We start from the raw sequence: 23,051 nt of genomic DNA, 5'->3' as shown, positions 1-23,051 counted from the left end.
AGATTCAGCTTTTTGCTTTGCCCTTTTTCTGACTAATTCTTTCTTTTGACTCAACCCCAAGCTTGTACAAGGTGGAAACTCTAGTTTTTCCTCAATTAAACTTTTACTTCTGCTGCCTAACAAAATTTCTTCCGTTGGGAACCCAGTAGATTCATGATGTAAGGTGTTCATGACCTTCTCAAAGTTCAATATAAATCTGCCCCAGACTCTAAATCATGCCCCTTCCTGTTTTTTCCGCAACGCACCTTGGTCGACTGTTACATCGTCCCAAGATACGTTCCTGACCTGTGAATCATTTATATCTGGTGGCTTTCTTGGTTTCTGGAGTTCAAATTCTTTGCTTATTTGAACTCTTTGCAAAATAAACACTGAGTCATCAGGTGGCTCTATCTTCCTGTGTTCAGTCTCAACATCTGGGTTTTGTTTTGAAACTTCGTCATCAGTATGTACATTATCGCAATTAGCTGTATTCCCATTATTTTCACTAGTACCGAAATACTCGTCGTCTGAACTATCGTCAGAATCCGACCATTCTGGATCACTTTCAGGTTCTAACATAAAAGCTTTTCTGAGACATGCACTAAGTTCTTCCTCTGCATTTTCGTCAGATTTTGATTTTAACTCAATATCCTCTTTTGGCAAAACGACCTCATTATCAGCTTTACTCACTTCCACTGTTACTTCATATTTAGTGTAATCCTCGTGGACTTCAATTACTCTTGGGTAGTTACCTGCCCCTTCCCCACGGTGCCTTTCGGTAGCAGCAGCAGCTTTTACTGTTGGCGGATCGTTAACAGAAGTTACTTCCTCGTCAATGCTTAGGATTTCATTCTCCAATTCCTTCCTATCTTTAACCATCGTCCTATCGGCAGCGCGCGTACTTTGCGCGGCGCTATTTACTCTCTCCTCTTTAAATTCGGGCCACGTCACGTTATCGACGTCCCTACTATTTCCGGTTTCACTAATTAACCTCCTTGCCCCATACTTCTTCTTAAAATCCTCCCACTCACATTGTTTTAGGCCCTTGTACAGATCGTCGATCTGCACACGCCAATCAGTTTTCTGCTAATTCATTCTCGCCATTTACTTCATTGCTAACATTGCTAACCGCACCTCTCTGTGTATCCACTGTTCCATCCACTATTTCCTTCGCCACGGAATTACCACTCGTAATGTTTTCGCCAGCTCTTACGGCAGTGTTTGTACCTAATTCTGCCGCCTTGCTAGTGGCTTCTCTTAGAACAGGTGTTCTGCTAGGCTGGGTCATTGCCCTCTGATGCTCCACCCGCCTGTTAACATGTATCGCTCTGCACGGCGAAGATGAGTCATCTACGCTCGCACCTGACGCTTGTTTCGCAACAACACCTTGCGTCGTTTCACGCCTGTCTCTAAGCTGTCTTATAACTTTACTGTCAGTCCGATAATGTTTCTTAAATCGGGGCCAGTATGTTCTGTCCACTTCCGTTTGGCCCACAACGTTCGCGGTAATCAGTTTCCCGCATCGTTATTATTTTGCGCGGTGTAGCCTCTACCGCGACCTGGATAACCCCCTCTTCCTCTTCCTCTGTCTCTACCTCTCTGTATCATGTTGACGCGAAACCCATCGCTTTCATTTCTCTCGTCATTATTGCGATTATTTCTGTTACTAAAATTTTGATAATTGGCACGACTTTCGCGCCAATGATCTTCGTCTTCGACCCTTTCGAGAAACGCTTGGAAGCTGCGATGATTGCTTCCCACATATCTCTTCGAATCTCCTGGAAGCTTTTTATATAGCTCCCATATGATTTCAGAATCGGATCTTCTCCCTCTTAAATGTGTCAACTTTCGGTACCAATATTCGCAGAAATCTTTCAAAGAATTCCTGCCCCTGTTATCATGACGTTTGGCCATGATAAACTCGCGCCACAAATGATCCTGTTTTTGTTCGGACCAGTATTCTTCCGTAAAATTTTGTTTACACTCTTCGAACGTCGTTAGTTCGGTATTCAAGTTAATTCCCCAGCGCTTAGCGTCACATGTTAAGGCGCTAATTACTACTTTTATCTTCTCCTGACCAGACAAGTGTTCAGGATACATTATCTCGCAATTTTTAATGAAATCCAACGGATGCCATCCGTTATGTTTCTTGGCGGGATCGAAGCGCTCCTCACCTTCCAACAGCTTCGTAAATGGCGTGCCATTACAGACAACAACAGGCCTATCTTTGATTTTATTCTCAAGATCGAAAAATTTGCCTTGAATTTTCGATGTATTTTGTTCACACTTTTGTACACATCCGGTAACTTTTTCGCCTAAATTTCGTTCAGTATCTGAAACCACCTTTTTCAACGGTGAGATTCCATGTTGGCATTCGTTTACGATCCCAGTTTTAAGACCGAAAACTTTTTCGTCTACTTTTGTTTCAACTAGAGACTCTACTTTCTCTTGGATGTTGAGAATTTCAACATCAAACCTGCTGTTAATGTCGTCAATTTCCCCCTGCATAGTATCCATATTTTTATTAATTGTGTCAATTTCAAACTTCATAGTATTTACCACAGAGCTTAAATTACCCACTTTTTGTTCTACCTGTTCTATTTGTTTACTAATTTTAATTCCTTGTTCTTCGACCTGTGCTTTAATCTGACCAACTTGTGTTTTAAGCTGCTCGTCAACGTGTGTTTTAAGCTGATTATTCTGTGTTTTGAGCTGCTCGGCAACGTGTGTTTTGAGCTGCTCACACTGTCCTGCAATTTGTTTGGTTAATTGTTCAAATAAATCGTTCATGCTTAAAATTTTCACACTGTTTTGTTTTACGGAATTGGTGTGTTCCGATCCTACATCAAATTTTTATTTCGGTTCTTTCTTTATCTGTGGTGAATCAAACATCTCAGTGGATTCGTTCACATACCCACTATCATCTACAAAGTCATCCTCTACTTCCTGTTTTATTCCTTGCTGTGTTCGAGGCGATCTCAACATTTCAATCTGTTCGTTAACATGTTCGTGATATTGTATGTACGCCAATTGTCTTCCGCTAATGCCATCTGTTAACTGGCCGCGTACACTCCTGTCATTGCCAGCCGCATCTTTCATTACGCTCGGCACATCTACTGTTTCTACGTTCTTGTCCATACTGAACGCAAATTACACCTCACTACCGTACTTGACGTTCACTGCTATTTACTTTACTGAATAATATTGCATTTCGTGCCACTGAACATCCACTGTTCGGTATTAACGTTAATTTGTGACCGACAGCAACTGGATGTCCTGTCACCGGGAGCCACTTGTAACGTGCGCGTGGGGCACACAATACTCATTAAAGCCTGTACTATGGTAAGTGAGTGGGATTTACCTTACGAGACAGGATTTTTGTATAGATATTGACCGCGTGTACCTGAATGGAGGCAAATCAGACTTACACCCACTCAGTAATAACTATGATACGTCAAGTAAGTTCGAAATGCAACTACACGTCTGGACAGACAAAAGAAAGCACAGCAGATGCTACCAATTTGTTAATAATACGGTCGCCAGCCTAATTAGGCATTAACTGAGTTTCTTCCCTGTACAAGTTGGCAGATATTCGTGCAAAGCAACAAGTAGTAACACTGCATAATATAGTAGAATTTTAGAACCAGAAAATTTATTGAACTGATAATTTCACGTTCTGTACTGATATGGATAAACCATAAATACATAACACTACACTATAATGTTTACTACAAAACGTCGTACTGTCTATTGATCTGATTACAATCGGGCATAGGTTACCCTAGAAATAGCACTTTCGAATCACACACACAATGTCAATTTTGATAAAGGTAAAACACTGATAAATTTTGGCTTTTATATTGACTTTAACTTTGCTGGTCAAACCAATTTAGAACGCTTCAGAATTCAAATGAATAAAAAAAGGGTTGGGGACCCTGAAACTGTTATGATCACTGTATTAAAAAAATTAATTACTGACACCATTATGCGCTCAAGATTTCCACTATATGAGTTACTACTCTCTTTATCTTATTTCCTACTCATTTAAATAACTTTACATCTGTCTCGAAATAATTAAACATCATTACTAAAACAATATTAAAGTTATCTTCCAACATTATCAGACCTTCGTTATTCATTTACTGGTTCATTAACATAACAGTTCTTTAAACACCATTCTAACATAGTTAGGTCTGCAAGTAATTATTATTAACACAAAATTTAATTTTTCATTTCGGGACACTCGGATTGCACAACATTTGGAAAGGACCCTATCTAGGTTAGTTGTGAGAATAATTAAATGATAGGAAAGTTCTGGTAAAATTTAAGTTGTTATTGAACAGTATGGAACAAAAGTAACACCGGTCCATACGAATACAGTACTAAAAGTTTCAACCTGTTTTGTATCGATGCGGCGGTTGGCGGGCGGCGAGATGGCGAGGCACAAAGCACACATACAACCTCAGCTATGGCTCTTGACGTATCGGCACTTTATTTCTTCATAGCGTCGCAATATTTTTCCATTTAGTGCCTATGGAATTTTGCCATTCTGTATGGGCGTTGGAACGGCATACCCGAGGCTCAATGAAACTACGTCTTCCAGGAGAGCCCCCTCGCTCCAGAACGTGTTGCTCAGACCAACGCCAAACTCCAACTACTATTGCTGAGCCCGTTATGCCGTGCAGTGCCCGCGTGCATTTTCCCGCGCTCACCTGCCATCCACCTTTTACCGCTTCCTTACAGACAGGGTATTCACCCGAGGTTTTGCATTCTTCATATCCTAACACATTGCCTACGTATGGACCAGATGCTCAGTTACAATTTTAAACATGTTAAAACAGTCTCAACATTTGTTACATTTCAATACCATTACAATATTGCTTGACATTTGACATAAACATTAACATTCACATTGAACTTTGTTTGCAGTTTCCTTAACATAATGACATGAAACAAAAAAAAAAAAAAAATGAAAGCAGAACATCAATTACTCAAGTTTATCGAAAATTCAGATGGAAAAAAAATTTTACTTATATGTACAATAATACAGCGTTGTTGTTGTTACAAACTCTAATGGTTGTGATAAATTAACTGAAGTTAATTGAAGTATGGGCTTATGAGTTTAGCAATATAACAAGTTATCTATGTACACAATTCATTATCAGTAGAACATTTCCTCAATGGTTGGAATGTAGTGGAGTTCAGCCTTTGTTTAAGAAAATAGATAAAGAAATAATGTCAAATTTCCGTCTCCTTTCACTTTCACCAACATTGATGAAAATCTAGAAAAGTTAAAGTACAAACGGTTTCCTAACCGTCTGACCACAAATAATATAATGTCTAACTCACCCTTCGGATTTCTGAATGTCTCTGATACTGAGAATGCTCTCTACACATACAGCGAGACTATGTAATTCATTGGACAGTAAATTAGCAGCGACTGACATATTTTGTAATTTGTCTAAAGCATTTAGCTGTGTTAATCACAATAAACTTTTAAGTAAATTATAATATTACGTTGCAACAGGAAATACTCCAGAATGGCAAAATCATGCATCTCTGACAGGACTTAGTCGGTGTCAATAGAAAAGAGATGTATATCAAGCTATCAGGCATTATCCAACACAGGTCTAATTACATGTCGTGTCTCACAAAATTCCGTCTTAAGCCAGTTACTTTTTCTTCTCTATATCAATGACCTTTTATAAATAACGTTACTGGGACACAAATTTGTTTTGTTTCAAGGTGACAGAGACATTGTAAATCAAGTAGTGTCGTAGAATGATCAGGTAGTGGAAGTTGCTTCGTCGTAAATAAAGTATTCCCAACCAGTCCTTTGTCGTCAAACTTTGAAGGAATACACTGGTTCAAAACTTGTAAGAGGTTTCCACCAGTGAATCCAGAAAATATGGAGGTAAGCAGATAAAATGTTCACTGTGTTAAATTCTTGGGATTAGAGATGATAATAAATTCAACTCGGTAGAGCAGACCGCAGTATTGTTGAAGCGCCTAACTAAATCTCCATTTGCAGTGCGAATGTTGTCTGACATAGCTGACAAAAAAATTAAAAAGTTAGCGTGCTTTTCGTACTTTCATTCCGTAATATGATATGAGTTCATTTTTTGGAGTAAGTCATCAAGCCAAGCTCAAAAACTTAAATCTCGCAATACAATCAGATGGTGGGGAGGGAAGGTATTTTATGAACACATTTTGAAAATATCGTAATCTAGTCTGGTACTCAACATTTCAAAATTTTGTAAAAGGCATTTATAGTTTTTAAACATTTATTACATCGGATACGGCACCGGTTTTAAATTTTTCCTTTTCGAAAGCAATGTCATATTCGTGTTTCCAACTTCAGGACCCTCCTTACACATCTATATAACTTGAAAGTTTATGTTGCGAATGAAAATCAAAGGCCATTAACAAAGTTTTTGTTTTTTTTTATTAATTTTTGATAGTGGTCATAAATACCCCCCCCCCCCCCACTCTGTGTAAACATTACAGAAAGTGCAATGGTGTTGCTAAAATTATTCTAAACAGTAGTTTCCGGTTCTGTAACATACTTAAACATCAGTATTTATTTTAAAAACGAATTGTTAATAAAATTTAAACACATTTAACGAAATTCGTTTCATTTTTTAGGTTTTTCTGGCCATGGGTAGGAAGCAGCTCCCCTCAGATACACCCAACTACACCTATACAAACGAAATATACGTTAGTATGGCTAGGGTTAAGTTCTCCAAGCGCAAAAGCGTGTAATAAGAATTATATGTTATGTTACACAAGAACGTCCTGCACAGACCATTTTAGGATAATTATATCTAACCGTTGCTTCAAAACATATATTTTCCTTAATGAATTTCGTCATTCAAGATATACACTCCTGGAAATGGAGCAAAGTACACATTGACACCGGTGTGTCAGACCCACCATACTTACTCCGGACACTGCGAGAGGGCTGTACAAGCAATGATCACACGCACGGCACAGCGGACACACCAGGAACCGCGGTGTTGGCCGTCGAATGGCGCTAGCTGCGCAGCATTTGTGCACCGCCGCCGTCAGTGTCAGCCAGTTTGCCGTGGCATACGGAGCTCCATCGCAGTCTTTAACACTGGTAGCATGCCGCATGTCCACAGCGTGGACGTGAACCGTATGTGCAGTTGACGGACTTTGAGCGAGGGCGTATAGTGGGCATGCGGGAGGCCGGGTGGACGTACCGCCGAATTGCTCAACACGTGGGGCGTGAGGTCTCCACAGTACATCGATGTTGTCGCCAGTGGTCGGAGGAAGGTGCACGTGCCCGTCGACCTGGGACCGGACCGCAGCGACGCACGGATGCACGCCAAGACCGTAGGATCCTACGCAGTGCCGTAGGGGACCGCACCGCCACTTCCCAGCAAATTAGGGACACTGTTGCTCCTGGGGTATCGGCGAGGACCATTCGCAACCGTCTCCATGAAGCTGGGCTACGGTCCCGCACACCGTTAGGCCGTCTTCCGCTCACGCCCCAACATCGTGCAGCCCGCCTCCAGTGGTGTCGCGACAGGCGTGAATGGAGGGACGAATGGAGACGTGTCGTCTTCAGCAATGAGAGTCGCTTCTGCCTTGGTGCCAATGATGGTCGTATGCGTGTTTGGCGCCGTGCAGGTGAGGGCCACAATCAGGACTGCATAAGACCGAGGCACACAGGGCCAACACCCGGCATCATGGTGTGGGGAGCGATCTCCTACACTGGCCGTACACCACTGGTGATCGTCGAGGGGACACTGAATAGTGCACGGTACATCCAAACCGTCATCGAACCCATCGTTCTACCATTCCTAGACCGGCAAGGGAACTTGCTGTTCCAACAGGACAATGCACGTCCGCATGTATCCCGTGCCACCCAACGTGCTCTAGAAGGTGTAAGTCAACTACCCTGGCCAGCAAGATCTCCGGATCTGTCCCCCATTGAGCATGTTTGGGACTGGATGAAGCGTCGTATCACGCGGTCTGCACGTCCAGCACGAACGCTGGTCCAACTGAGGCGCCAGGTGGAAATGGCATGGCAAGCCGTTCCACAGGACTACATCCAGCATCTCTACGATCGTCTCCATGGGAGAATAGCAGCCTGCATTGCTGCGAAAGATGGATATGCACTGTACTAGTGCCGACATTGTGCATGCTCTGTTGCCTGTGTCTATGTGCCTGTGGTTCTGTCAGTGTGATCATGTGATGTATCTGGCCCCAGGAATGTGTCAATAAAGTTTCCCCTTCCTGGGACAATGAATTCACGGTGTTCTTATTTCAATTTCCAGGAGTGTATATATGATTTTCAAACCAACAGCTCAGTTCTAGGAATCAATACTGGGGATAAGGATAATTTTATCAAAGGTTTAAAGTCACTTACTTTGGCCCAGAACACACATTTTAAATAATTTACCAGCAACAATGAAAGTTTTAACTACAAATGAAACCTGATTTAAGAGGATAATAAGGGATTAATTGGTGACCAACTCCTTGCACTCAGCAGATGAATTTCTGAGCAGAACAGGTTAATGTGCACATTATGATTCCGTGATGATGGTACAGACTTTGAGGTATGTTGCGAAAGGGTACATGAATCAATATGTGGCGAGGGACTCTGGTCCAGAAAGTACCGGATTGAAAGTTAAGAACGAAACTCGTTCTGAAATCTCTGACAGTGAACCTTTTCTACCTCAAGCTCTTTGATTTCCATATTTTGGAAGACGATGCTATGAAAGAAAACAAAAAAATTGGTCTAGTAAATAAAGATCTACAATACATACCTTGGAGCTGTTAGCGCTTGTTCAGTAGAAGAGATGTATTTCACAGTAGCAGAGGTGAAAGTGTTCATAGCTCGTAACGTAAGCACTTTAGAGCCCACGTTAACTGGATATTTGTTTCTTGTTTTGGTCTATAGTACCTCCTTCCAAAATATGCAAAGCGAAGAGCTTGCAGTAGAAGAGGTCCACCGTCTGAGGCATCAGAACGATTATCGCTTATAAGTTTTTGCTATGTCGTATTCGCAACACGTTCCCTTATCTTAAACTGATACATTTACCCTTCTCTATTATTCCTGGCCGAGCAGGGTAGCCGTGCGGTCTCGGGTGCCTTGCCACGGTTCGCGCGGCTTCCCCCGTCGGAGGTTCGAGTACTCCCTTGTGCATGGGCCTGTGTGTTGTCTTTAGCGTAAGTTAGTTTAAGTTACATTAAGTAGTGTGCAAGCCTAGGGATGCATAACCTCAGCAGTTTGGTTCCATAGAACTTACCACAAATTTCCATTATTTCTGAAACTGTGTAACATCATTACGGAATAACTCTGCATATGTTACTAACAGTAATAAATAATGAGAGTTTTAAGAAAATCTGCCCTCTATACCAAGTCAGTGCAGTAATCCAACTCATTGTAAGTAAAGTTTGGAAAATTATTTTCTTATTTGTTGATGCGTGGATACAATAGCCGAAGAATTATCATAGACACCTCAGTGTATTTAACATTTACAGCATTTTGAATCATTTGCTATTAGCTGGTAGCTGTAAAATTTCATTAAAATGTTGTGATCATTGTAAATAAGTGTTGCAAAATAGTTTTTCTGTTTGATGATTCATGGCTACATTAGCATAAAAATTATCGCATTTACCCCAGAATATTGAAAATTTACATATTTTGCCCCAAGTTTGTTATTACTGTTACAGTTCACATTTCTCAGCTTATATCGTATCAGGACCTTTATTTAACTGAATGCATTGAAATATCATGAAAACTACACATCAGATCCAAAGTACTTGAAATACCAATTTATTTGTTTTGGAGGGGAATTCCGACGATACCACACTCGACACCCCACCCAACGCGTGCTTGAGTGGCGCGGGGCAACTTTGAAACCTTCAATGGCAATCGCTGTTTTTTATTGCAGATTACGATCCTACGGCATAATCTTCATACGTTTTGTCTGAAGTATGTTCTTCATTTCTCCAGAGATGACACTGTAATCACAGGAATAGAAATGGGTACACAATCGTAATTTACGACATGCTACTCAATGGCCCTTGAATATCCATTGGCACGTGGGCCTCCACCTCCACACTGCGAGGGTAGGACAAGCCAGCAATTCATAACTTCTAATTCGAAAATACATTCTCAAAGTTGTATTACTGTGACACATCGAAGAAGGGACTACCTGACCCACCACCGCGGCCGTGTAGCGAACTACGACGTGTCATAACAGGTAGTATACTGCAACTGGATCTCATGTATCGCGGAGGCGTAGAACTGATAGCGCCTCTGAACGTTACAATACTTGTGCAGTGTTTATTGCCTCCGTACCTAACTATCATCTAGAGAACATACGTGTTCGTGGACGATAAATATTGCAACCACAGAAGTAAAAATTTGTATAATCTTGATTTACGGAGAACGCAGGATATAGGTTCACGTTGCTACTGCCTTCTATGCCGAGCGTTTTCCAGAGTGAACCAGCTCTCGTTCGTTCTTTTACAAGGTTGCGAACGCATTAATGTCTGATGAAAGTGTACAGAACTGAAAAAGGAAACGAAGCAAACGTTTTACTGGAGGAGCTAACGAAAATGCTGTACCAGTGGCAGTGCACCACAACCCACGAGCAAGCGTCCGACAGTTACTCCTCGACTCCGGTATGTGGCATGTCAACAACTGCAAACGACCCCCACGTTGTTTGCCCAGGTTCTATTTTTCGATGAGTCTTCATTCACAAACCAAGGTAGCCTTAACGGTCATAACATGCATTTATGGAGTGCAGACAATCCCCACTGGTAACAGCAAGGTGACCATCAACCTCCTTGGTCGGTTGACATATGGTGTGGCATCATGGGGAACAAACTCATTGGTCTGTATTTTATCTTTGGACGAAGGCAAATATCGAACGTTTTTGGAACAGGCACTACGAGTGCAGGACGTTGCCCCGGATGTTCGGTGACGTATGTGGTTTCAGCATGACGGTTGCGCAGCGTATTACGCATCTGAAGCACGACAGGTATTAGATCGTGTTTACTGGTCGGTGGATCGGACCTATTAATTGGCCGCCTAGGTCTCCGTACTTCACGTCTCCGGATATCTTTAGAGGGGAATACTTAAAAGATAAAGTGTACCAGTGCTAACAGGCCCTGAAGACATGGTCGACCGCATCAGAAACGTCTGAGCTGACATTCCCGCAGATTTCCTTTTGCCGTGTGCGCGGTCATTTAAAAAGCTGATCACTACGTGTACTGAGGTTGGCGGCATTACATTTGAACACTTATTCTAATTGGCAATGTAGGGAAGCGTTAGCCTCGAGCCACGGCACAAGTGGCACGTCGAGTAGTCCCTGTTCAATACGTCGAGGAACAAAACGTTGTGAATGTAGTTTCCAATTAGAAATTATGAATTACTAGCCGGTCCTACCCTCGCAGTGTGGTGGTGGGGTACCACATACCATTGGATATTCAAGGATCCTTGAGGCAAGTCGTAAACTGCGATTGTGTACCCATTTCTATTCCCCCTATTACAGCGCCATCTGTTGTGAAACGAAGAAATTGTTCCAGATCTAGTTTTTGACGTAGAATCGCAAAAAAAGTTCCCATTGAAGATTTTATTTTAAAGTTGCCCAGCGCCATTCACGCATGAGGTTTTGGGGGAGGGGGGTTCGAATGTTGTCTTATTGGATCTCCCCCTTATAGACAAATAAATGGGAACTATTACTTTTTTTGATGCGATATGTAGTTTTCGAGACATTTCAATGTCTTTAGTTACAATGAATACATTGCATGAAGTAGACAGTACTGACTGTTGAGTCGTGGCTGAGAGGACCTCAGGTGAAGTTTCGGATTCCGGGTCATTTCGTGGGCACTGCAGTGTATGACAGAACAGCCTTACTTACAAGTTAGGTGACACCGTGGAGTTGTTCCCAGGGCCCGCAGCGCATATTTTGAAGTTGCGGTTTCTGGGAGTAGTTTGGGCTGACAAGGAGAACACGGAAAGTGCCATAATCCGATTTCCTCAAAAATCCTCGCTCAGTGGAGAAAGAGTCAAAGTAAGAAAACACGTGTCTCGGCTTACTCGTAGATCCTCGATCGTTTCGGTGATAATGACTGTAAAAGTTTTCGTCGCACTTTACAAGCCTGTAAGCCGTCGGTAATCTCAGCAGAAACGCCAACACAGTGGCTAGTTCAGCGGTCTCTCTTTTGGGCCCCGTTCTGGAAACCCGATAATTCTTTTCATTTTATTTTATTTCTTACATGTATCTACCTACAGTGTGTCTTTTGAAGGTTACTACTCGAATGTTCCTTATCAAGTTAGGGGAAACAAGGGTGTTATATTAATTGCAAAATTATAACTGGGTCTTCACAATAAGCGTCATACATTTGTTAGAAATATATGTGTGAATGATATTTGCAGGGGTTCCAGCCTTTCTAATTCTCATATTCTTATATTTCATTCTTATTACAATTCTTGTATATTACTCTTATGTATTTTCTTCCGAAGGACAGGGTGCGTTCCCTTGGATGATACCGATCGTACATAGATCCGAAATAACTCTGTACACCATAAGCATCGCGGTAAGGCAGGTTTTTAACAGCGACATTTCTTCGCACAAATCACACTCGGGAAAGAAACTTCGTTAACATTGCTGAAGATTTCATACGTTGACAATAACTTCTCGGCAAACCACGCATTAAGTAATACTTTACAGAAAACTGGCGCTTGCAGTTTGTTGTGAATCAAGACACACTAAAGGAATTTCATAGAAAACAGTTTCCAATAATTTTCTCAGTCATTTTTTTAATTGATTCACCAGACATGCAATTAGCAGACGAATGAGGCCGACATTATTTCCAGACACACTGGAAGACATTTGTGTAGTAATCTTCTACGGACATGGGTAGATAAATGAAGAACAAAAATAGAGATAACAATCGGGTTGCGAATGCGGAGCTCAAAAATTTGAAGATGTGACGCAAGCCACTTCGCTTCTGTTGAACTATTTTCTCGCTAAACGGCATATAAAGTGCCTCGAAAACTATGTCGGTGTTTTCTCAGAAACGTTCGAGTATCTACGGGTAATCCGAGACAGGCGTTCTGTTATTTTGACCTCTGTTCCACTGAGAGATTTCTGAGAAATCCGTTTATGGGACTTGACATATTCTCCTCTTGAGTACAAAGAGCTTTGAATTCTGACCATTCATTTCCCGGTAGTTGGCCCACGCTGACACCGACTCGCTTCCTGGCTGTTGATCTGTGCCAACTTATAACACTGACATGCCGTGACACCCTAATGTTACCCTTTGAGAGGATTTCAAAATTCTACCGTGCGTGTGTCTAATGGAAAAGGGTATCGAACAATTATTTCGAATTTTGTAAAGTTAAAAGAACGACCAAACGGGCTTTAACCTTGGAAGTTAGCAGAAGTGGTGAATGAAAAAAATGAACGGTCGCCAGCCTAATTGGGCACATTAATTTGGAAATATGGTTCAAATGGCTCTGAGCACTATGGGACTTAACTTCTGAGGTCATCAGTCCCATAGAACTTAGAACTACTTAAACCTAACTAACCTAAGGACGTCACACACATCCATGCCCGCGCACAGAACCGCTTGGCCACTCCGGCCGGCTTGGAAATATGTATTTGAGATAATTGGATATTAGTTACTGAAGTTACTTTTCTTGACATTTCCCTATGAATAGCAAACAGGACACAAACTGACCAGTGCGCTCTGTACTGCGCGTGTACACACACACACACACACACACACACACACACACACACACACACACACCAGTAGATTATGGGGAGCAAAATTGCACCGAGCTCGTAGTAATCACAGCCACTCTCAAAAGTATTACTTAATCAATTTCTGAAACTTCACTGCGTGAAATGTAGAACTAATTTTGAAAATGAGGGGTTTTCATCTTGACTGACATGAAAAACACAAATAAATCTGAATAACATCTAAATACACTGTTTAAGCTTACTGTTACTAAGCTTCCTAGTAACAGTAATAATTCAGTTTTTTCTTAATAGGTGGAGAATATGGTGGGGACCCGTAAACTTGTATAGTTTCACTAGCCGAGGATCTTTGATTATTGCAATAGTAAAAACTAACTCTAAAAGCTAATCATTCACATAAATTACTTTGCAAGGTAATAAAACACTACACTGGGTATAATTAACTTCAAAAGGAACCATTCATGATGGGTACCAAAACTACACTATCTTCGAATATGTGCATGACTTCACTTCTAACACTACTACCATAAGTCTGTTCATTAAAGATTTATATGTACTTGAACTTTAGTCCCCTGTGACGAAGGTATTCTTGGCAATAATATTTACACAATATTGCACTGTAATCTTACAGAATTATATTTTAGAATAAACTAAGGATACTTTAGCAAAAGTCTACCTGGCTTCACTTTCGTGGTTTTAGTTTTTAAATAATTAAGGTTTTCACTTTCTTATTAGTTTATCTTTGAATTATTGTACTTATTTTTCCTACCTCAATAAAGCATCCAAATTTTACACTTACTTTAACTTTTGCTACTTCTTTTACATTAGACCAAAAAGACACTTTTAAACTCATGAATCCAAGAATTGTTCATTTAAATCAGCATACTGGTTTTAGTAGCACTTAGGTGAGGACCCCACTTAGGTTCATAATCATGATTCGAACACGAATTGACGTTTTATATGATTATTATTGAAACAAGAAACAAATTAACTGATTAATGCCCATATATATTACTTAACTGAATGTATGAAGTCTGTGAAGCAGAGGCGAAGGTTAGTGGCACGCGAAATGGCGGTTAACTGTACTCACTGATCTTGATGGGCGAATGTTCTATAAAATCTCTTCTTGGTATGGGATTTTCAACGTATTAGAGCCATTCCATCATTCCATGAATACCAAATAATAACCAGGTCCACATCCGAGGCAAATCCCTTCTAATGCAGCTTCCAATTGCCATTCTTATCACCGTGCTAAGGCTAGCCACATACTGCGTGCCGTTGACACAAACGATCCGCTCATTTTGACCGCCCAACCCACCTTTTACGTCGCACCATGCAACTTGCGTTGCGGAGGGACTTCCCTACAGCGTTTACATGTTACAAATACAAGTGGCCTAAGTATAAACCAGCTTTCAGCAAATATACTCTTTTCCTAAACACATTCATATTACAATAATTTGAAATTCCGACAGAGTCTTTTGCTTTTATCATATATTCATTACAAAACCATAATTTTCTTGCCGTACATCTAGGAGTTCAAACAACAAAGAATGCACACTTCATAAATTGCAGATACACAGTTACTATAAATAAACCTACGCCTAATCGAAATAAGTGTTACAAACTCTGTAATTGGAGGACGTAAGTGTTGCTTTTCGCTACAGCATCAGGTGTTAGTTTCATGTTTCAGAGTCAGAACTCCAAGTTCAAATGGTTCAAATGGCTCTGAGCACTATGGGACTCAACTGCTGTGGTTATCAGTCCCCTAGAACTTAGAACTACTTAAACCTAACTAACCTAAGGACGTCACACACATCCATGCCCGAGGCAGGATTCGAACCTGCGACCGTAGCAGTCGCACGGTTCCGGACTGCGCGCCTAGAACCGCGAGACCACCGCGGCCGGCAGAACTCCAAGCATTGCGCATTTATCTGGTTCTTTGTGAGTCTTTAATGCGAATATCTTATTTCTTTTGTTTTCCTGAATGCGATTTACGCAGATGAGGAACCCTCACTTCGTTCTACTTTCAGTCTTCGTGTCGATGTCAGTAAAGTCCTACATAACTAACTTTAGCGTCTCATGTTACCTTTCTGTGTTTTTGTTTTTCCAAGAGACCCATTTCAATAATATTGTACGTCGGTCTTCAATTGAATAGATGACTAGTACTTTGATAGTGACTTCCGTTTATGAAACATGCTTCTTACAAGTTCTCCCATGATTGGGTGATCCTTTTTTAAGAAATATAGTCAGAAATACACTAAGGTGTTGTTTCAGTGTGACAGTGTTTACGGTGTTAGTGGCTCAAATGGCTCTGAGCACTATTGGACTCAACTTCTGAGGTCATTAGTCCCCTAGAACTTAGAACTAGTTAAACCTAACTAGCCTAAGGATATCACACACATCCATGCCCGAGGCAGGATTCGAACCTGCGACCGTAGCGGTCTCGCGGTTCCAGACTGCAGCGCCTAGAACCGCACGGCCACTCCGGCCGGCTTATGTGTTAATGGTTACGTTGTGCACAGTGGCCGTATTATTAATGGAAGGGCCGGCCTAGGTGGCCGAGCGGTTCTAGGCGCTTCAGTCTGGAACCGCGCGACCGCTACAGTCGCAGGTTCGAATCCTGTCTCGGGCATGGATGTGTGTGATGTTCTTAGGTTCTAAGTGTAGTTCTAAGTCCTAGGGGACTGATGACCTTAGAAGTTAAGTCTCATAGTGCTGAGAGCCATTTGAACTATTAATGGAATGTTGCGATACGCATTAAAGAGTTTACTGTGAGATCGAGTGGGTAGTACTCGCAGGTTTCTGTTTCGGAGCACAAACCAGTTACTAATATATATTGCTTTAAGCCCCTTAAATTAAAATGTTTTAAAGATATTATTTTACTTGTGTCCACACCCATGAACACGTTTTCTTGGTATCTGTGGCAGTAAATTAGTTTATCTGTTTTTCTTTGTAAATATTTATTCCTTATTCTTATTTTCTGACATGTTTCACGGCCTGGAGGATCTCCACACTATGGACCTATTGGAACTAAACCTGAATTTCATGTAATATAATCCCTGGGAAAGAAGAGAGACGGACAATATTACATTAACTTATAAAAAAAGGAAACTCACAGGCGACTCAATTATAGACAGGTGCTGTGCTGGGGGAAGGACGCTCCTCTCGCTTTTGTGAATAGAGTAGATTGGAGTATCACTGAGTGGAATGCCATCGGCCATTCTAATTGCCGTCAGTGTAACTACAGAACGCAGGATGGACAACATGTGCAAAATTATTATCTTTCATTGCATAAAGATCATTTGTGCCTGGCGCATGGACTGCTCCATCGCCAAGTACAAAACGTTCTTGACCGCTGGTGTTCAGAACACTCTAAATGCCTGTCATCAACTGACGTGTTAAAAATGAGATATCACGCAAGGATATGAACACATCTCTGTGTGATATTAAGAATACGTTCTTCGACGTTGTGTTTACCTAGCCTAAGTCACCGGAATCAGTTTATGAAATGAAGTGAGTAAAACACAAAGTGAAGCTACTTAATACCCTCCGTAAACTCTAGAACTTTATGTAAGTCATTCAGTTATATATTTATGAATTATAGCCAACATTTCGTGAACAGAAATTACTTCTTAGACTTAAAGTATGAGATTAAGCTCAAGAGCAATTGAATCAGAGACACATCGTGGTACTAATGTGTGTGTAAAGTAAATCGCATGCAAAACGCTACTGTGACGAATTCTAGAGAAGTAATTATGACAGCAGACATGAAACTAATCCAGAGGTGACGATCTGACATTGTTACAGGTCTTCACAGCCAGTTCAAAAGAGTATCAGAAATCCTCGGTGAACTTGTATGGGAATTCTTGGATGAGAGACGACATAGTTCTCACGAAATTCTTTACGGTAAATTTAGAGACCCTGTAGTCGAAGAAGACTGTGTGAGAGTTATTCAGTCACCATCGAATATCTCGTGGATATTCCCGAAAATAAATGCTAGGCAGCGTACAGAGGAATGTGGGGAGTTATTCCTTCCTCACTGACTACGCGATTAATCCGGTCAGAAAATCGGTAATTTTGATACAAAGTACTTTACGTCAAGCAGTATATAGTGACCTGTGGAGTATATATGTAAATGTCGTTACAAACATCATCATAAAATTTCTTCAGAGTCTCTAAAATTGCCTATGTACTGAAGAAAACAGATTAAATCCGAAGGTAGAAATAAGCTAACTATTTCAGTTCACCAAAGTACTGAGCTACGTCGTATAAATACCAGTTTGTATCTCAATGACACATGGAAATTTTTAAATGTTAACTGAACCTGAATTTGCAATAACTACTCACGCGAAACCTTGTAAGTATCTACATATTCATAATATGTGTCCGACACATCGCCCACAAATATCACGCCCGTGAACAACTGTACTTGACCCGTCACTTCCAGCCAAAAATTGCAACTGCTCGTTACTCCACTCCCACCTCTTCGTTTCCAGACAGTCCGAGTCATACTTATCTCCGTGATTCCCTCCGTGTCGAATTTTCAATTTCTTCAGAGTTTCTGTTGTCATCGTAACTTGCTCCGAGAGACAGTTTCTATAGTGGAATCCTCCGAGTAATAGTTACGACAATGGTCGGTTCTGAATCATACACTGATGAGACTAACTGTTATGACCATCTGCTTAACAGAGCGTTGGACCGCCTTTGGGAGACAGTAGAGAGTAGCGATTCTGGCTGACGTAGTTTCGACAGGTGCTTGGTAAGATTCCGGAGGTATTTGGCAGCAGATGCCTACGCACAGCTCAAACAATACCCACAAATTACGTGCCGGTGGTTCGTGAAGGTCGTAGCAAACGCCGTGTAGCGTTCCAGATGTGTTCGTCGTGTCCATATTAGGCGAATATGGTATCCAAGACGTCAATGTGAATTCACTGTCAAGCTCCTCAAAACACTGCAGGACGATTCTGGTATTATGACACGGACAGTTATCCTTCTGGAGGGTGCCATCGCCACCGGGGAAGACATCAACCAGTAAGCGATGTAGGTGGTCCGCATCCACATTCACATAGTTTACAGCTGCCGTTAAGCCTCCAGATACTACCAGAGGTACAGTGGAAGCCGAGGTGAATGTTCCTCATTACATAATACCTTCCACAGCAGCCTGTGTGTGTTTTTCGGTGTAACTTTCGAGCAGCTGTTGGCTAGGATGACGACCGCCGATGTAGTGTGAAAAGAAACTTTATTCATCCGATGATGCTCCATGTTTATATTGATCCAAAGTCAAATCTCGGTGATCCTGCACTCACAGCAATCGTTACGGAGAATATCGTCGCTTCAGTATGGAAAAAAGTAGGGATCTCCCGCTGCGGAGACCAATGCTCAAAAATATGCTCTAAACAGTGCTGCGAAATACTCGTGCCTGCATCAGCATTGTAATCTGTCTTCAGATCTGCCACTGAATGCCGCCTATCCTGTTTTACAGAGCGGCAAAAGCCTCCTTCTTCCACGTTCTGTGATCAGGCGTTGACGTCCAGAACCGTGTCGCCGCAGTTTAACCACTTTCCAACGATACTGACATTAGTAGCGCGCGAAAAGCCGACCTACCTTGCCGCTTACGTGGTGCTTGTTCCGAGGTGCTGGGTTATAACACCCTGCCCTTTGCCAAACTCGCAGTCAGCGTATTTCCCGGTTTGTGACCCTATTACCAATAGAATGATCCCCCATTCTTCTCATCTCCGGCTGCATGCTTTCCTCATCTCCTGGTAACGCACTGACATGAGTGGCTCTTTCTTACGAGTAATGGCAAGCGTTCCACTTCACATTCCGGTCCTATGTGTTCTCCGTACATGATACGCTCAAATTGTCTACGTCACATCTTTCTACATCTGTTTGTGAGAAGTGGGAAAAATGAAAAAAAATTAAACTCAGATGCATTACTTATTTTAAGAAGATGTGGGAATTATTTGTAGGAGTTTCTTATTCTGAACTAAGAACAACTGACATTTAATGAAAAGAAAGGTAAGTGTGTGTAAATTCTCTTTTTGATACATTCTGACTACTTCATTTTCAGGGCTGATTGACTTCATGGTGAGCAGTCATCCAATTGCAGTCACTCTTCGCGAACACGTTGTTTTTAAGGTGATTCCCATGATGAATCCCGATGGAGTCTTCCTGGGAAACTACAGGTAAGAACATGAAAACGGCCTTATTTGCTGTTACTTCCACGCCGTTTTCAAGAGCCTAGTAATGGAATAATAGAAAAAGATTTACTTTCAGATTAGGACAGAGATTATTTTATAAGGCTTTTCTGTTCTCGTGAACGGTGAGCGCCAAAAAAAAAAAAAAAAAAAAAAAATTGTCATTGTCCATGAAATCCATTCGGGAAAGCTGGATGTTCCTGCTATTGTTTTGAGTGCACTAAGGGTGGGAGTGTTTCCTTTTTTCCTTTTGCCTCCATTTTTCTTTCCTGTTTATTCGCTTGCTAAGAGAACGCCTACTTAATATTCTGCTGTGATACTGTCGCAATGCCGCAAAACGCGAGAAAATGTCTGTGTCATGAACAAAGAGAGCTGCCACGGGCGTAAACAGTTGCGATGTTCGCCGCGGGTCAACAGAAAATACAGTACTTACTCGCTTATTTACCACACATTGACAACTGCTAATTTATTTAACTATTCATACCGGACATAGGCTAAACCAAGCATGTTGTAATGCCTAGCAGAGAGTGAAAATGCGTGAAATAAAAATCTTTTTCCTTCATTAACACACCATAAAATTCAGAAATTTACGAAGGGGCGTTGCACACTACCATTTCATTCAGAGAGCTGCTCACAGTGTCTTTCCTTGGTAATTAAATGACGGAAGAAATTTTTCACACTGCCGTCGATTGTGAAACGTTGTAAAAATATGGAATAAAGCAGTGTGCCGGATCGAAACAGAAACCCGTTCAACGGACATCATCTGAGCCAACCTTAGACTACTCGTTCTCCTACTAGATGAAGTGTTAAGGTTGACATAGCAGGCACTTTCCTTTGGCGTTTTCCTTAATGTGTTAATGGAAGTTAAGTATGCGTAGTACTGTGACTGCGCAGTGTAATATTGTGTTTATGTCACTCCCAGTCATTTAAGTCACCTCCACAAACAATTCTACATAAAATAATTAACGAAAACACTCATCCCAGCTCCACGTACAGTCTCGGTGCTACGTTAGTCATGGCTTGGAATTTCTTTCTCACACTCATTAGTCGGCTGCTGGATATATCTGTTTGCTGTCAGTTTCAAAAGTTAGCAAATCAGTCTATTCTGAATTACTCGATGTAGGTCAGATATGCCTAGTTCTACCATGCATAACGCTATCGTGCGCTTTATTTTATGAAACTGGGCCTCGTTCATGATGCTGTGAGCAACCAGACGTTCTAGGAGGAGGAGGAGGAAGAGGATCACCGAAGTAATCAGAGTTGGCAACAGTTGACAACTTCTGTAAAACATGTGTACCATAAGCTAATCCCAGTTAGACTAATTCTACAACGTTTGTTGTTGACTGAAAATTTCCTTTAACTGCGATCCATTAGTCATGCTGGACAATCTGTACTTTCAAATCTGTTAGGTCAAATAAAGTTTTCTATGGTTGGATGTGAGGCATGTTCTGAAAGAGGGTGGATATGGACGAATGGGGCATTTAAGAATGAGGGCTATGTTTTTCTTTCAAGGTTCGATCACTCGCGAAATTAAAACCACAGAGAAAATCCGATGAAGTTTTGCACAGAAATGCTGCACAGTGTCCCAGTCAATCGCTTCATGTCGCACAGTTAACATGTAAAGTTGCCTAGAACAATAGAATCTTCCTGCCAGTGTGAACGGCGTGCTGTCATTTCTTCATGCTGAGGGGTCCTGCCTGATTTCCATGAGCCCACATCATGTAACTGTCATGAGTGACAGCAGAGTGTGGCAGTGGTGCAGTAACTTTGAAACAGGACGTACAGACGTTCACGATGGAGGCAGTCAGAGCAGACAGCGAGCGTCATCCGGTTACCTTGTTCTGAGAGTGGATTTGGCGATTCGAGAAAATCGCTGCTACGAGCAATTCAGGACAAGCGAATAGGAATTTCGTCACCAGGCATTGTCCTTCTTCATAACAAAGTTCAGTGGTTGGCTCAAATGGCTCTGAGCACTATGGGACGTAACAGCAGTGGTCATCAGTCCCCTAGAACTCAGAACTACTTAAACCTAACTAACCTAAGGACATCACACACATCCATACTCGAGGCAGGATTCGAACCTGCGACCGTAGCAGTCGCGCGGTTCCGGACTGCGCGCCTAGAACCGTGAGACCACCGCGGCCGGCAAAATTCAGTGGTAAATTGCCGTCGCAACAAAGATGCTCCTGCAACGTTTTCAATGGGAAGTGTTTCATCAACCACCATACAGCCGGATCAGCATTTAGGCACAGACGAGGAGTTGCAGACCATAGTAGATACTGGCAGAAATCACAAGCAAATGCCTTCCACGATGAGGATATTAAATAGTTAGTACCACACTATCTCAAATATGTACCTCGGTGGTGCAGCTATGCAGAGAAGTAGCTAGAAGGTGTAGCTAAATGTTGCAAATAAATCATTTTGAAAAAAGATATGGCCCTCGTACATTATTTTAGAACTCTCCTCTACAAGAAGTCCTAAACCTCAAAATTCTAAATTTACAAACTTTAGATACTACTGGACTGAGCATATTGAGATTAGGAAGCAATGGTCGGGAACGAATGATTCAGGCAGTAAGGGGTCTTGAGAAATGCATGGGAAGCACCTGTTTGTGATCTGCTTACGTTTCAGTGTCGACGTCGCTGATGCTATCTTAAAAAATCACCGTCAACCTTCAGATTAGTGTCCACATTGGATTTTCCATCTGGGGTAACATGAATTCTTTGTGATACTACAGGTATATTTGTCAGTATGCAGAAAAAATTTCATGCGCCGTTATAATAAATGCACTGAGACTAGACTTCTTTAGTGTGAACAATTCCTGTGAGCTAAAATGTTGTTATTATGTGTCGATTATTCATGTCAATGACAAACCATATATACATATCTGACAGTCACTCCCTCATCTAAGACTAATCAGTGAAGGATTCTCAATCATCTGCATAATTTTAACCATAATGCTTCCGACTTATATAATCACTATGTATTTTGTTGTAAACGATAGCGTGTACTTTGAACAACGGTTTAGTGATATGCAACTCCCGGCAGGTGTACTTACAGTTACAGCGCTGTTTTACAAGGGTCACCAATCAGTGTGATCGTGTCACATTTGTGTGGTGTTTAC

At 41.5% G+C, this 23,051-nt stretch overlaps 1 protein-coding gene across 1 annotated transcript in view; it reads left to right on the top strand.

Moving 5' to 3' along the window:
• Positions 1-23,051, top strand: part of LOC126471074 (cytosolic carboxypeptidase 6) — a 1,596,780-nt gene that overhangs the window by 1,104,955 nt on the left and 468,774 nt on the right. The window contains exon 6 of the mRNA XM_050099147.1: positions 19,801-19,915. Within this exon, the coding sequence (XP_049955104.1) occupies positions 19,801-19,915 (115 nt within the window). The remainder of the gene's footprint in view (positions 1-19,800; positions 19,916-23,051) is intronic.

This window comes from Schistocerca serialis, chromosome 3 (assembly GCF_023864345.2).
Source record: "Schistocerca serialis cubense isolate TAMUIC-IGC-003099 chromosome 3, iqSchSeri2.2, whole genome shotgun sequence".
NCBI classification, from domain to species: domain Eukaryota; kingdom Metazoa; phylum Arthropoda; class Insecta; order Orthoptera; family Acrididae; genus Schistocerca; species Schistocerca serialis.
Note: the sequence above shows the minus strand (reverse complement) of the source record. Positions and strands in the feature narration are given on the sequence as shown.